At 36.3% G+C, this 17,427-nt stretch overlaps 1 protein-coding gene across 1 annotated transcript; it reads left to right on the top strand.

Moving 5' to 3' along the window:
* The first annotated feature begins 4,045 nt into the window (after positions 1-4,045).
* Positions 4,046-12,276, top strand: LOC122823067 (leucine-rich repeat-containing protein 51-like). The gene is made up of 5 exons (XM_044102305.1): positions 4,046-4,153; positions 4,926-5,131; positions 5,375-5,523; positions 11,865-12,012; positions 12,260-12,276. The coding sequence occupies exons 1-4, from the start codon at positions 4,102-4,104 to the stop codon at positions 12,007-12,009; spliced, it is 552 nt and encodes a 183-aa protein (XP_043958240.1). The 5' UTR covers positions 4,046-4,101; the 3' UTR covers positions 12,010-12,012; positions 12,260-12,276.
* Positions 12,277-17,427: the final 5,151 nt, after the last annotated feature.

Genomic DNA, 17,427 nt, shown 5'->3' with positions numbered 1-17,427 from the left:
GAAAGATAGATTTTCATAAACATTGCCCCATCCCCAACCCAAAAAAGTTTCCCCTGAAAAATACAATATATTGTATATATATATATATATATATATATATATATATATATATATATATATATATATATATATTGTATATAATATTATCATCCTAAATTGAATCCTATTTTATTTACAGCAGTGGTTGCATGAGTTCAGGTGCAGAAATTGCTTTAATAAAGGCGGCTCCTTCTTCTGATGCTTCCATCAGAAGAAGAATCAATAACGCACCAGATGGCTCTGGAAGAGTACTCTGAGGACCTGTTCTCACTGGCGTCAGATGTGCCACAGACAGACATTAAAACAGAGGTTTGAGCTGTCTTTTTTATGTGTAGCTGGCACTAAGGAATGTGATAGGACTCCAGAGTAATTTCATCAGAAAACCTTAAAAGAAAAGCTCACCCGGAAGGTACGGAAGCGGCGTGCACAGCTCTGCCTGGACTGCACAATTTAAGAGAAACACTTCTTTTCTCTTCTGTATAAGTTGATTTTCTTCACTGTGATTTAAAACAGCAGTAGAAGCCCTTTGAGATGACTTGGAGTAGCATTTTTTTTAAGAATGTAAAATCACAGTCACAAGAAACACCACAGCAAATATATCAAATTCAATCAAAAGCTAATAGTAATCTCCATTTAAACATTTTTCTTTGATCGACTGTAACGTGCCAATGATTTAACCATGGACATGAAACATTAAAAATGATAACCTTGACGCCACTTTTTCTCAACCTCTCCCCAATTTCTGAAGTCTTGCAGAACTGTTTGGGGTACGCTTTTGTCAAAATAGATGAGGATCACAGTAACAAAGCTCTTCTGTACAGCCTTTCCCTTTAAAGATTCTTTCTTTGCAACTAATTCAAGAAAAGAGACACTTTGATCCCCGCCTTCACATTCTGCTGACACGTATATGGATGTACACATCTAGGGTCTTTTTTTTTATCCTGAGCCCTTGAAGAAACGCTTATTAAACTTGAAAGTTTACAGCAGTGGGGTGCTGTGGTGGTGCAGGGGAAAACACACGACCCGTGAATGGAGGCTGGGTCCTTGCTGTGCTAGTTGCAGGTTCGATTCCTGGCCTGGCATCATTTGTCGAGTATCTTCCTCCTTTTTCCTGTCAGACTACTTTCAAATAAATTCCATTAGACCCAACAAAACCTTTAAAAAAAAAAGTTTGCAACGGTACAATAACAATCATTTGGTGTTATTGTACACCAACTGACATGCATTTACAATTTTAAGTGTGAATGTATGTGTGCTTATAGATGCAAATATTGGTCAGGAGGTTAGCAGCTATATTTGGGACATTTTATCATAGGGTTTTCACAGCCTTCTTTAGTTTTTTGTTTCATTTTAGCATTTTGGTGACTAGTGTTAAAAATGGTTGTTTATGTAAACTAAAATGGAACCAAGCAGAAGAATCAGCCAAGTTTTAAATCTCAACAGTGTTTACACCACTACTATGTAGGAGCTGTCATCTAGCCAAATAGCCTATTTTTCTTTGAAAGGGTACATGCACTAAACGGCCAAAAAATAATAATAATTGATTTAACTGAGCCAAAACCTCTTATTAGATAATTACTGCATAGGTGACTAGCTTCCAGCTAGCAACAATTTATTAAACTCCAGTTGATGCAACAAGTAGCTTCTCATTTCTTAAGGAATCTTATCAAAAGACACATCCAAGATGTTAGTCTGTATAAGAAGGGTCAAATAACTGGCATTCATCAAAAAGAGAAAACATCCAGGGAGATTGCAGAAATGACCAAAATTTAGATAACTGTAAAATGTGTAAAACATTACCAAATTAGTTCTTCAAAGAAGAACTGTGGTCAAGAGAAGAATGTTGAATGATTGTGATCCACGATCGCTTAAAGATTTTGTGACATAAAAATAATAGAACTAAAATCGCTCCACAAAAATATGCTATCTGTCATTTCTGATTCTTTTATGTATAACAGTTATACATTAACAGCAGGACTATTTATTTGCCTTTTTCAGCTTGAATTATATCAAAAATGTAATCTACATGACAGAAACAAATCCTCAAAACAGTTACTCTGAAAGTAGTTCCATTTATCCATACCTCAAGAATTACATCTGTTGATAAAACTTAAACTTAAATTCTTTGGGAGGCAGAACAGAAGATTGTTTTTTTAGTTATCTTCACTGCTTTTACTCGCTGATTTCCATTTCGAGCCTCAAATTCTAGTAATTTTAGTAATTAAAAAATTCCTAAAACTACGGTTTGGGAAGCATTCCCTGAAACAGCGTCTCTATGGTGCCTGAGTATTAAACCAATCATTCAACCAGATGATGGTCACAAAGGGAGCACACAGTGCAGGTTCTCGCTTCTCCCCTCATGGTCTCCTGATTTCTGTTTTATTCAACAAAAGTGACCCTTTTTCTTGATGTGTGGTTTTAATAAATTCAAAGCACCTTCTGCTCACACACACACACACACACCCCCACCCCCACACACACACACACACACATCATGCATGTCCCCAATGCCGTTTGCCACAATCTACTGACTGTCCAAATATTTTACACAACTTCTATTTAATTTGTTCACTCCGATCCTGATTCCCGTCAGTGTCCTCATCTCATTTTGTCCTTGAGTCTGGCTTACTGTCTATTTGTCTGGATTTTTTTTCTTCATATGCCCTTGCTCCTTGAATGAGATGCTAATGTGCTGCCAGCAAAGCAAACACGCATACATATATTTCGAGTGTGCAAATAGCTGAAGTAAAAACTGAAGCTGCTGATTGACGTTTTTCACTGTTATCTTCTTACTTGTCCTCTGTCAGCTGTTTTACTTGTACTTGTCCAGCAGTTTGCCCTGGAAAGCATACATTATCTGCATTCTATTTCCATTCACCCGACTTCTATTCAGTATTTTACCTACCTACTTGCATTTCATATTCATGGCTGCTTAAGCATATTGTCACCTTGTTAAAGTCATTTCTTGCCAAAAGTGATTTATTTATTTATTTTTTTTGCCTAAATCATCTTTTGGCAGACAAGAGGTGGTGATATTTTTTTCCAAAATCACTTTTGATAAAAAAATGACTTAGGTCATTGTTTTAGGAAGGTGATGTTATGTAGATTCAGCTTGCAGTTTATTTATTATGATGTTATAATTATGAGTACTGGTCAGGTTTTGAGGAAGCCCAAGTTCATTAACACCAAATAAGCTTGCTGGCCATTCAAGTAAAGTACTGTGGTCATTAATCCATATACTGCTGCCAGTAGTGTTGGCAGGGGAGAAGTCTTGCTAGTAAAGGAAATCTATATCTGCATAAAGATTATCAGAAGAAGTTCAAGGACAAATATGATGCACATGATTATATAAGAACAAAAATAAGCAAATATGCTAAATGGCTGAAAATGTTTCTAAAATAAAAAGAAAATATTAAAATAAATATAAACTAACTGACTAATGGACTTTGCACACCCTTTTATTTATATACAAACTTTTTATTTAGCAACAATTCAAAATGAAAGGAAGTTTCATCAAGCGTCACTCCTCAAGACAAACCTTTTAATATTTATATATTTCAGGAATCAATCAGAACTGCTCTCATCAAGAAGGATAATTATAACCACATGAAAATTTTAGTTGCAGTTTATAGTAGTTCATCTCTGGTAAGATTTCTCTGTTCTGGGACCTTCCTGCCCTTCCATCTGCAGCAGTGGAATGCCTGAGGCAACGGTGACCCCAGAGTACAGAACAGAGCCGTGTCATTGACAGCAGACATGACACTGATGAAGTCAGACACAGTTTATAAAGCAGGTGGAGGTGAGCTGCAACATGGTATCGGCAAAAAATAGACAGGCCATCCACTGCAAAAATAAAAATCCCTTCATCAGTTGGTTCTTTGTAGATCTGATAGGCCATAACTAGGATATTGTCAATGTTGATGGAAGATTTTTCTCTCTCTCTCTGTCTCTCTTGGAAACAGATTTTTAATTGATATATTTACTTTTGAATGTTGAGAATTCTTTACCAGTTTGTTTATCTCTAACTTCATGCTAAGCACTTGAGAACATTCAGGACTTAACATGTATGGTCCTCCAATAGATCTGTCTTTCAAAGACCTCAACAATGTCACAGGTACATTTCTCTACTTTTTCTTTACCTTGAGAAATTTAATGGTCTGTTTGCTTTAAAGGGGCAGTATCATGTGTTTTCCTGCCTCTTAGTATCATTGTGAAGCACAATCACATAACTATGTCACATTCAGTTGTTATAAAAATACGTATATATGTATCCGACTTAAAAGAAACTTTATTCGTAATTTTATAATTGGACCTCTGTCTCTTTAAGAAATTTTTGTTCTTTCTGACACTCTGCCTGCAGGAAGTTTTTACAACAAGCCTCCTCTATTAACCTAAAACTGTATTTTTACCAGTGTTTCACTGAGAAGTAGCTCGTAAACTGAGCTCAGCAAATGCTCAGTTCCACCAGATGCTTTCTAATTGCTGCTGGCTAGTCTGAAGGAGCTGAGTGAAGGAGTTGCGGGGGAGGGGTGCTCTGTGATGCAGAAGCTTAGAAACTGCAGCTCCATGAAGGAGCTTTGCTGCCAAAGGCTCTGTTCGATCCCCCAAAGCGTTTTACACAGCTGAATGGTTGCTATGGGAGATTCACAGATTCCTCAAAAACAAATCAACTAAATACTCCAAGTATGTTTTTGATGAGGGAATAAAATTCTAACATGTTGAAAAGCTCATAGAGGTTGACTATACATAATACTGCCCATTTATTGATTTGAATGTATTAATCATATTCTTGAAATCTCGTAAAGGAACTTATAAATACGTTTTAGAAGGATAAATATAATTGAAAGACTATTCCTGGATCGCTTAACTGACTGACTGTGGTTTAGATGCTCTGGCGGAGATTCCCCGCCGTGCCCAGCGACCTTTAAAGATCGACTCGAAGAACAAGTACCTGAGCCAGTCGATGCGTCTGAACAACAACAACATCACAAATCTCGTTGGCCTTGAATTCATTTTGAGTCATTTTCTGGCTCAGCCATCATTGCTTGGCTGGCTGGATCTCTCCTGCAACAAAATAACAAGTATTGAACATGTAAGATTTAGTTTTAAAACTTTGCATTACATTCTTATTTGCTAAGCCAAATTGTCAGTTTTGCAGGTTAAATCATTGTTAAATCAGTCTTTTGACTGAACCTATTCCTTGTCTGTTTTTATGCGTTATATTTGCTTTAAATAATTTAGTCTACACCCATTTAATAAAACAATTCTTATTTGTGTTTCTTCGTTTTAAATGTAATAATTCTCATTTTGAACAGTGTATCTTTGTGTATTCCAGGTTCTATGTGAGCTAAAGGAGCTGCGTGTTTTGTATCTGCATGGCAATGACATCTGGAGCCTGACTGAAGTAAACAAATTAAGAGAATTGAATAATCTGCACACCATCACGCTTCATGGAAATGTGATCGAAAACGTTAAGGGCTACAGGTGATTTGCTTTAACTATCAACTAGTTTCTTAACTCCCACAGCAATGTAATTTGATTCAATTTTACCATGCAATTATAACAGTTACAGTGTAAATACCAACCCATTCCACAATGATTACACCAACATCCAGAGGTTGATAAAGGTATGGTAGTTTCACCAGACCTTCTCAATTCAGTTTTATGAACATGTAGTAGGTATATGTAGGCTTACTGTAATAGTTTAATTTTACAAGCATAACACCTGAAGATGAGGTAGATATCAAGATGACCTTCCAACTTCTGTAACCTGGAACTCAACTCTAAACATAAATGATCAAAATACCAGTAGAAACATGGACAAAGCTAGTTGCCAATTATAAGAAGGGTTGGATTGCTGTAACACAATTTTTTCCATATATTGCTGAGAATGGTAAAAAAAATTATTTCCAACCTGACATTTTTTTAATTAAAATGCAAATGAGAACAGAGATTGTTTGGGCCTTTTTTCCCAATATTATTCGCTCCTTGCTTGCTTTAAGCTATTTTATTCTCTTTTGGGAAATGCCTGTCCAATTTCCCTTTGACAAAAGACTTCTTGGAGTAAATAAAATAATTTCAGTTAAATTAGTTTTATTATTTAGCACAGTAAAATACATAAACACTAACAGACAGAGGAATAACAATAAAACAAAAATTAGCAGAAAAATATAATGAGTTACCAATATATAGCACACTTGTGGTAGTTAAGGTCCACAACCACCTGCAAATAGCTAAAATCTGTGAATAATTGGAGCTTACTCTCCACAGAAGAATTTATGACTGAGTGAATATGACACTATAAATTGGCTGGGGTGCACTGTATACAACAAAATCATCAAACAATAGAAATTCACATTAGAAAATATATCTGCAGACATACATCAATTTTTATACGTAAAAAAAAAAGAGAACTGTAAGCAAGTGCGTCATAAAAAGGTTACAGCAAAGTAATTATATACGCTTTCAAACATTTCTGTAACCCTTAGTGTAGGAAAATTTTCTACTAAGAAAATATATGTGATAATTTATTATCCTTTTACTATATCTGAAAGGATTGTGATTAATTATTTGTTTAACCATATATAGTTTCATTTACTGAGCTGTTGCTCTTCGTTGTGGTGCCGGAATCACTTCAGCAGACTTTTATTTTTTCATATAAACTAAATAATGTGAGAAAAGAAGAAAATAAAGAATCTTATCTCAAAGTGTGACTGTACAGTGGCACAGCTGGTAGCACTGTCGCCTTGCAGAACCTGGGTTCGATTCTCTGCCCGGGGTCTTTCTGCATGGAGTTTGCATGTTCTCCCTGTTCATGCGTGGGTTCTCTCTGGGTTCTCCGGCTTCCTCCCACAGTCCAAAAACATGACTGTTAGGTTAATTGGTCTCTGTACATTCTCCCTAGGTGTGTGTGTGTGCGTGTGTGTGTGTGTGTGTACACTGTTAGCCTTTGCTGTATTTTCTACAGCTAAATACCGCAAAATGCCCAGTAAAACTAACATAAAACATCTTTACAATTAGTTACTGTAATTTGCATTGCATTATGGGTAAAGGACATAGTATTACAGTAACTTACTGTATGTTTTGAAGTTGCAGTAATTTACTGTTTACACATTGCAGTAGTGGTACTGTATTTATAATATCTTGCACTGTTAGCCTTTACTGTATTTTTTACAGCTAAATACCGCAAAATGCCCAGTAAACTAACATAAAACATCTTTACAATTAGTTACTGTAATTTGCATTGCATTATGGGTATAGTACATAGCATTACAGTAACTTACTGTATGTTTTGAAGTTGCCGTAATTTACTGTTTACACATTGCAGTAGTGGTACTGCACTTATAATGTCTTTGCGCTGGCCATGTAAGAATTCTATTTGATTTCCAACGGTCATCATAGATGTTTCATCGTGGTTCCCTGTTTCTGTATTTTTACTCCTTTAGTGGTTAACATATTTTAAGGCAGAAAGAGAGCATGTACTTTTGTTTTTTTCACATCCTAGCTAACATTAATATGCAGTTTATCTAGCTACGTCATCAAGGGTGGCTTCGCTTCCAACGTTTTTCTGATGGCGTTTGGTTTATACTGCGATGCGTGTTCCGTCCTAGTGCAAGTGCAGCGCTGTCGCTGTGGGCTCACACTGCTTCAGCTCTTCGCAATACAGGTAAAAAAACACTTCTTAGAAAACTGTTTGAAGCCAATGTATATTTTAGATGGAGCTAACGTAACTTATAGCATCATGCTATAATGCTATAACTTAGCATGAGGTGAAAGATAGAAAAATATGATGGTGTTATTTTTTGAGCTGGTTCGGAATTAACGTTAGCTAAGGTGCTAATTTTACCGAAGGTTTTAAGCTTGGCTTTTGCCGCTAAATCTTCCTCGAGCGACTAGCTTTGGGTTGAGATAAGCTCAGTGCTGAGTGTCTGTTAGCATTGTTGTTACATCCTTTGTCGAACAATATAACGTTAACTGATAATTGATCCCCCCCCTTTTTTAAATACATCTAATAACTGTTCATTTGTTTAAACCATGACCTTGCAAATGTTAAGAGTGCAGATTAGCTAGGTCAACAAGGATGAATTCTAACGTTGTTCTTTTTTTTCTTTTTGTCAGATGACTTTTTTTAACTCCCAAGCTTTTTCCCTCCAAGTGGCTGTGCAGTTTTGTCCTGCTGAGTGCTAACATAGTTTCAACTCTTGAAAAGACAAGACAACAGGTAAAAAGACAGCTCTTCAAACATATTTGAAGCCACAAAATAGTCTGGAAATGTAGAGGAGCAGCTAACCTAATCTATAACTTTGAGCTTGCTACAGCTAGTTAGCCTGCTAAAGTACCATTACATCTCCAACATAGTGTATAAGAGTCTGTAAATGAGGACAAAGGTGGAAAACATTCAAGTGGTTTCTGTTATTTTTGAGTTGGTTCAGCCACAGTGGCAGGTGGACAAAAAAGTTAATTTCCAACCCTGGTTCCATATAAGGACTGTTCACCTGTTTAAACCATGCTCTTGCAAATTTAAAGTTAAGTCAGTACTAACAGGTGCAACTATGTACAGGTGTAAATTCTGCAGCATTTGTACTTCAGAATTTAGAGAATTTTGTAGTCATGTGAAGAAACATCAACACACAGCTAATTATCGGTTTCGTTGTGGAATAGAGCAATGTCCTACTTCCGTCAGAGAATAAAACATTTAGAAGAAAAGAGGACTCAATCTTCATCTTGGTTGATGTAATTTTATATCGACTCTTAACTTAAACACACATCTTAAATCAGAATTGTTCAATTAATTTGTTAAAGGGATCAATTCACCCAAATTACAAACATTTGTTAACCCATATTGTACTTAGCCATTCAGATACTGTATTTGTGGAATGTAATGCTTTAAAAAAATTCATTTAGCCTCACAAACTGTCATTCACATCCGCTGTTTCAGAGTGGTAGCAGGATGTAGGGGTAAAGTCTAGTCTAGTCTCCGGGGTGAGGTTCTCAAAAACCTGTTGTAATCTGGGTGAACTGGCCCTTTAAATATAAATTACTACCAGTAATTCATATTTAAGAGTTTTCCTTTTATGTTTCAAAGGTATCTTCCACCAAGATGTCTGTTGAGATGGAAATGACCGTACCTACAACACCAAGGGTAATCATGCTTGGTAAGAGGAATATTTTCTATCACTATAATTTTTTGTAGCAATGTATGTAATAGTTATGGTAGTCTGTACTTTTACTCACTAGCGTTAGCCTGACAAGGGTTTGTCTATTTTAGGAAATAGCTTGATGTCTGCAACCCGGTGGATGGTCCAGTATGGAGGAGAAGGTATTTTTCAACCTGAGCAACTACATGACTTTGCCAGCGTCCTTGCTGTCTTTTTGGGTCATATTATGACTTCAATCTGGAGTATCAGAGTCAGCATCCACCACGCTGGAGATGATACAACGGTAAGTACTCTACACCAAGCCATTTATGAATTAAATTTAATGACAGTTTGACTGATGATGAAGAACCATAGCTGATTGCTGTATTGTATGTCTTCATTTAAAAAAATACAATTAATATATTTTATTTCTGTTAAAAGATTCTTTGTGAGGATCAATCCAGATGTTGGTACCAAATGCACAGCCAAAGTCAGTACAAGCTGCAAGATGGGAAGTCAAGAGGAAAGTAGTCAGTGTCAACTCCCGGATCAACACCTTCCTCAAATGACTCGCTGAATTTGAATAGAGGACTTCCAACTAGGTAAGCATTTTACCAAATGTTTATTATTTTATTGTCTTTTCCTCCTATCTTGCATGTTCTGACTTTACTTTAGGCTTTTTAATATGATTTTAATGATTATTTATAAATGGCATGTGATTCCTACACAATAGCCCTTTAGAGTAGCCTGCATCTTTTCTGTGTCCGTGGTAAAAAGTGGATGTCGCTGCATCTCTTACTAAATCACAGAAATGTATAAGTGTGTAGTCGTTTAATTGAGGTGTTTTTTTTTTATATTATGCAGTTTTCAGTTTATTAGGCACACCTTTGCAGTAATCCGTCAGCACCAACAAAATGACTGAAAAGATTGTTATGACATGTTGTATTTCATCGTCTCCTTGGGGACATTTGCAGGGTCTCAATACAGTACGCAATCGTTTGAATTAGTGAAGACTGACTGACTGCTTTTGCCATAAACAATCCAAAAACCTGAAGTGAAGCCAGTCCTGCTCATTCTTTATGCAGCTTCTATTATCACTTCAGTGTAATTGATTTTTTTTTAAAAGAAATTATCAACTTAATGCTGCTTTATGCCAATGATTTTATGCATTTGGACATTGTCACTTCAGCTTAATTTGTCAGCCTTCCTGTCGATTTGAAAATGTAGATAACTTCCTGACCATCTCATGACTTCCCACATTGTCTGTCTTATTCTTTACAGTTCAGCTTCCACAAGATGGATCTCACTGATTTTGTTTGACGAATGGAATAAAAGTTCTTCTGATGTAGGAAATGCATCTGATATAACAATATTTATTGATATGAATGCCTACCATATAGTACATTATCGCACTTGCACTGTTATTGTGATGTATTGTGTAACAGAGCACATTTAAGCTACTGTTTTCTGACAATGCAGCCTCTGCTGGTTTTTTAAATGAAGTATATTCTATATATTTTTTTAAAGTCAGTCTTTAAATAGTTTATGGCTGGTACTTGATGCACACATGTTCATGTTGCTACATACATGTGCCATAAAAATATTGACATGACCTGTAGTGTGTTCTATGGTTTTGTTGTTTTATAGCACATTATATTGTATTGTGACATTGTTCTTTATGACATTGCGAATATATAAATGGATTTTATTTCAACAAATCTGCTGAAAATAAATACCTGTTTTTATTCACAGTACTTGGACTAAAATTTCTTTTGTGAAATTTTTCGGTTTATGGTAAAATATTCTTGTATTAAAAAATGTAAACTTTAATTTACAGTAAAACTGACATTATGTTGTGAAACAAGTTTACAGTAGACCAGCTTTACTATAAAATACATTTACAGTTTTATGCTATAAACTACATTTACAGTAAAGCAGTTATAACTGCAAAGCACACTCACAGTAAAAATTAACTGTGAAATATCATGACAGTAAAGGTACTGTGGAATGGTAATTACAGTACCTTACTGGCAACACTGTTGCCAGTAAGGTACTGTAGAATGTCAATTACAGTAACTTACTGGCAACACTGTTGCCAGTAAGTTGCCAGTAAGTTACTGTAGAATGGTGATTACAGTAACTTACTGGCAACACTGTTGCCAGTAAGTCGCCAGTAAGTTACTGTAGAATGGTGATTACAGTACCTTACTGGCAACACTGTTGCCAGTAAGTCGCCAGTAAGTTACTGTAGAATGGTGATTACAGTAACTTACTGGCAACACTGTTGCCAGTAAGGTACTGTAGAATGGTAATTACAGTACCTTGCTGGCAACTTACTGGCAACACTGTTGCCAGTAAGTTACTGTAATTACCATTCTACAGTAACTTACTGGCAACAGTGTTGCCAGTAAGTTATTGTAAAATTACAATAAAAAGTCTAACAGTGTATGGTTGTTTGTCCTTTCTGTCTCTGTGTTGCCCTGCGACAGACTGATGACTTGTCTAGGGTGACCCCGCCTCTCACCCAGAACTTTAGCTGGAGATTGGCACCAGCAACCCTCCTGACCCCTCTAGGGAGAAGAGTGTACAGAAAACGGATGGATGGATCTCAAAGTGCATTCGTTGAGTTGAAATGACATATAAATTATTTCAAATATTCTAATATATGTGCCTTCTACTGTGTTTGAGGAATCACGTTATTTCGATGTTGCCTCACCTGAAGAGGATGGACTTCAGTGCTGTGACCCGCCAGGAGAAGGTCTTGTCGACTATTTGGTTTACGAACATCAAACCACCCAGAACACGACCCAAAGATGCATCAGAAGATGATTAAACAGTAATTCAAGTAGTTGTTTTTTTTGTTTGTTTTTTTTCGTTTTTTTTAACCAGTAAAAATGATTTAATAATGCCTTTACAAATGATTAAATAATTGGGTTATGACTCTTAAACATGTGAATCCAGGAAATTTGGACAAATAGAATGAATCAGTTTCACCACAATGCATTCAGCATTTTCACTTGCAAGAATTTACAATTAGTAGGTATGAATAATTTCTTTCCCTTTAACTTCTTAAACTATTTTAGATTTATGTTCCTATCGACTGGGCTTGTTAAGCAGAAGATACTTCTCAGATGAGCCTTGAAAGTGACAGCCTCACTCTTATGAGTTTCACCCTAAAAAATTCTTAATTGCATGGATTGAAATGTCCTTGAATCAACAAATGGTAAGGACTAATCTGGCCACCGAAGCCAAGACAAAATAGAACTCTTTTGAAAGTTAATTTAGATTCTGTGGACCAGAATATTGACATTGATATTTGTGTGAGGTGTAGCAATGATTCAGTCGTCTTTCACAGCTGCTCCTCCAAACATTTAGCCCATGTCACAACCTGTGCTGTAAAGAAAGTCTCGATGAATATCTTTTAGTCAGGATGGCAGTTGCTCTCAGCGGGACGTCTTGCTCCAGGAAATACTTTGCACTTTGGAGAGTTTTGACTTCAGACCATCTACTGTACATGAACATTACTTTTTATCTTGATGCAAAATGCTGTCGTAAAATAAAATGCATGAATCAGAATCTTATGTGTCAGATTTATTCATGGCTCCGCTGGTACAAATTACCACTGGATTTCATCAAAAAGTTAAGAGAAATGTATGACAAGTTTAGAATTTTGCAATTGCTCTTGTTGCATTCAGGCATGATGAGAAAGATTGTATTAATCAGAACTTTTTCTTTTTGTTTTTTTGTTTTTTTTAGAATTGTTTTGTTTTTCAATATTTTTTATTTGATGGGTTCTTAAGAGAATACCCAGCACTGTGAAGTGAAAGCATGTTTGAAGAATAAACTTATTGACTCACATTAATTATAAAACACCTTATGTTGTGACAGCTGACATACAACTATTGTCCCGTAACGGTTGGCTGCTGTTTAATCCACAAGCTCAACCTCTCTGGTTCTGATTCCTGCATTCTTTGATTTCTCCATAAAGTTCTGGAAAAGGACGTTGGATCCTTTTCCAAAACAATCCACCCAGTCATTTAGGATGTCCCACAGATTGTAAAAATACAATTACACCTTCAAGAACTCTTTCCAAAAGTTGAATTATTCTTCTCTGATCCTCTGTTTCGTGTGTATTTTTGTCTTATGTTGTCTTTAATGTTACAAAATGTAACTAGAGGGATATGAAAGCTTTTAAAAAAAAGCAAAATGTAGTTTGAAAGTTTATTACAATAAAGAGGACATAAAACTACTTACACCACCAGTACAAAGTTGTTGAGAACTAAAAAGGAGTTACTAGACTGAAACGCAGATTAAGTGTTCAAAAATCCTAGAAGTTCACCTCGGCTCCAGAGAGAGATGTCCAAACCATTTCTAAAGCCTCACACTCTGCCAGAAGGCAGAACATGGTTGGAATTTACTACAAAGAAGGGAACTAGTCATTCTTATGAATTATGTTCAGGAAATAAGCATACATACTCATTATACCTACTCTGAGGGCAGAGCCCTAGACTTTGCCCGCTCCCTGATGTCCACTGCTCTGCTTCTGCTCCTCTCTCTGCAGCCGTTCCTCTGCCGCTGGCCCTGCTCCCGTCTGCTCTGTGCCTTTTTTCTGCTTCTGCTGCTTGTCATTCAGCTCTGAGAAAGGGGTCTTTTTCCCTCTCAACTGTGTGTCTTTCCACCCACATCTGCCTCCTGATTGGTGGGTCAGCACACAGGTGTAGACATGTAGTCAGCAGGGTGGAACAACACTGCATAAACACATATTTTCTCCCATATTATAAGTTTTAATATGGGAAAAAATGTCTTGTTCCACTAGCAGAATATTTTATTTATAGCTCATGCTTTTTCATCAATATTAAGGAATCATTGACATAAAATAAGCTCTTATTTCTTGCTGAAAAGTTACTTGTAAGTTAGCTGTATTTTATTTCAAGTGTATGGAAATATTTGAACGAGAAACTAAACCAAAAACACTTGGGAAGATTTTGTATTTTTGTATCAATAAAACACTGAAAAAAAGCATTAAATTCATGCTGAACACAATTCAAGCATTATTAGAGTCCTTTACAGTCAGCTGTTTGGTTCTTGTCAAGGTTGTAAGAACCGGCAGGGTTTTCTATTTATTTGAATGTATGGTTTTCTGTTGATTTTGGCCCAAAACGACCACAAAAACCAGGTACAGACTGATGTATGCACCCATCCGTTTCAAATGCTGAACCCTTATCAGTTGCATCAAAAGTAAAGACCGGGGAAAGAAAAGATGGGAGATTTATGAGTTGACGCATGGCTGATAAGGCTCTTCCTGCAAGAGTTGGACAAGGAAAAACACTAAATTTTAAAGTTCTGAAATGCTGAAGGGGCAAAACGACCAGCCACCATGTTTGGAAAGTGTATAAGAGTCTCATCCAGAGCAATATTTATGCAAGAATTGCTGGAGTGCACTGGTTCATCACTGACACACCCTTACAGAGGCTCTGCTTTCAGACATTCTGTTGTTTGAAGTCCCTCAGGCAACATGATGTCTCTTCAGGACACGGAGAGAGAGTGTGTGTGTGTGTGTGTGTGTGTGTGCGTGTGTGTGTATGTGTGCGAGGCAGTCTGTTTTTGAAGACCTAAGATGGTTTTTCTGGTTCTACGGAAAGAATCAAGATCCCAAGTCATAAAAGAAAGAATCCAGGGATGGGATATTTTATTGGCCCAGATGTGTTTAATAAATCATTTTCCCTCAGACCTAATTAAACACTTACTGCCTAGCATTACTAAGCTATTAACATCTGCTCCACTGAATGAACTAGAAAGAGCTCCAGCTCTGGATGGGTTTAACAGTGGCAGGCAGGATAAATATAATGTTCTCTTTCATGTTTTTTGCCATTCCTCATCTTCTCTTTCCTTTCTGTGCGTGGATGTTTCTCTCTCTGTGTGTGTAATTATCCCAGCAGCTGCTGCTTTGCTTTACATTTTCTTTTTTGCTCTACTTAGAAAAAGAAAAAGAGGATCCTCCTATCGAAGATGATAAGCTATAAGAGCTATGAAGGATTTGACTTCTGCTGGGCATCTCACAGACAATGAACAAAAGTGACATTGTGCATCCGGTCACTGATATTGAAAGGCTGCAGAATCCCATAAATTGGTTCCTGAGAAGGTCTAATTACATCAAAAAAATATATAAAGAGAAAGGAGAGGAGTCCGACTGTGGATTACACTCACTTGGTTTTCACTGTATCCAGTGTGAAATAGGACAGAAAAGACACATTGTTTATTTTACCACATGAAAGAAAACAAAAATTTGTTGGATATTATCCAAGGCCGGTGTTTAAAATACCAGTGTTTAGAACATGCGACTCTCTCTGTGCTGTAAGTAGGAGCAGCTGTTGAGATGATAATAGTTTTTTACTCGCTCGTCTCAAAAACAATGTAGATAGCAAATTTTACATGCTGGTGAAATTCTCTGTGACATACGCCTTCAAATGTGAATCCACTTGGATAAAAAAAAAACAGCTGCAAAATTTTTGCTCTACAAATAAACATAAACAAGCAGGTTCCTATGCTAAAAAAATGTCAAATGCTGTGGTTGCACTCAACGCATCATTGATCCCCACTGAAAACTATTCAGACTTTAACATTCAAAAATAACGGTTTTTTGTTTTTTTTCTTTTACTTGTAATTACCATGATTTTGAAAGTGAAGAAATCCAGTAATTTTGACTTACCATCTACCAAAAGTGGGGCTGCATGATAGAAACATCAATTTCATTTCTTTTCTATGGGCAGGTTGGTGGTCCTGATGGATTCAGAACTTCCACATAAGATGTTATTCCAAAGATGTAAACTTCAAACCCTTTCAAAAGCTGTTCTTTCCTCCCAGTTGTGCTGCTGTTGAAACATTGCTGTAAGGAAGACTTTTGATTCTTTTGATTTTTGGCTATACAAGCTTGTTGTTAATACCGGTAGTTTTTTTTCGCCTGCATCAGAAAGATGTCATCTCACAATGAGTTTGTAAAAAAGTGAAGACATTTTCAGCGCACTGAATTACTAATAGTCAGACAATGGGCTCTGGGCTGATTTAATGTAAAACAACTTAAAGAAAACCACATTCAAACTTGTTATGATATGCTGCTCTCTACCAACAGAAAGTAATGAAAAACTTTAGTAAAGTTTGATGCTATTTTTCTAGCCAAACAAGGTCCATGTTGCACAACACAATTTGAAAACAACAGAAGAGAGCTCAGTGGCGCTGACAGAATGGCAACTTTGCTTCTGTCAGGATAACCCAGGGGAACCGTGGCTACGATGTAATTTACCTCCATCATTGTGTGAATGTGTGAATAAATGAATGAATGACTGATCCTCAACTTTCTAATGGTGGAGAAAAAACTTAAAGTTCCAGAAAAACCATTTATTCTCTGTCATTGGTATCCATGCTAATTAGCCCTAGCATTTATAGCAGGCTCTGTTGTCGTGAACTACCTGTCGCGTAGCAGAGAGTAAGGAAACAGTTGTGAGAAGCCCATTTAGAAGGATGATTGACAGCTTTAAAACCCGCCTCCTTCCTCTGATTGGCTGTGTCTGACCGGGCGTGTGTCTCTGCAGATGGCTGTAGGTCTGCATGGAGCAGGCAGAGGAGGTAGATTTTTCACACAGATTATCTGTCTCATATACAATACAAATATGTTAAAAAAACAAAAACATTTTTATAAAAGTTACATTATCGATGCTTTTATTTCCTCTTGTTTCAATTGTGCCCTTTAAAAGTTCTAAATTTTACATGTTCTTTTTCCAAACAACAAACAAACAAGCAAACACATCTGCAGTGACTCACCAAACTGGAACAAACTGAAAAACATCAATCCCTTAATTTTTTTATTATTAACTCATAAGACTTTGTAAGACTATTTAAATTAATTTAAAAAAAACTGTATGGATTGTTAAGATAGTCAAGTTACTAAGTAAATCTTTGAATTATAAAAACTCTAACTTCAGGTCACCATATTTAGACCTGATTAAAAATCTGAGTCAACATGAAGCAGACACGACTTATAGCATTGTGTACTTTATAGGGATTTTCATAGCTGGACATGATTGATTCCTTTAAAATTCAACTTTTAGAATAGATTTTGATGACTTTAAGCAAATTCTTTTCCTTCATGTTTTCATTATTGATTACTGTAAAGGGGTTTATAGTTAATGTCTATGGAAGGTTTTACTGACAAACACTCCAGAATTAAAGGTCATCATACTGTGATTCTTTTTGA

The sequence above is a fragment of the Gambusia affinis genome, linkage group LG20 (assembly GCF_019740435.1).
Source record: "Gambusia affinis linkage group LG20, SWU_Gaff_1.0, whole genome shotgun sequence".
Classification (NCBI taxonomy): domain Eukaryota; kingdom Metazoa; phylum Chordata; class Actinopteri; order Cyprinodontiformes; family Poeciliidae; genus Gambusia; species Gambusia affinis.
This window is presented reverse-complemented; position numbering and strand designations above follow the sequence as displayed.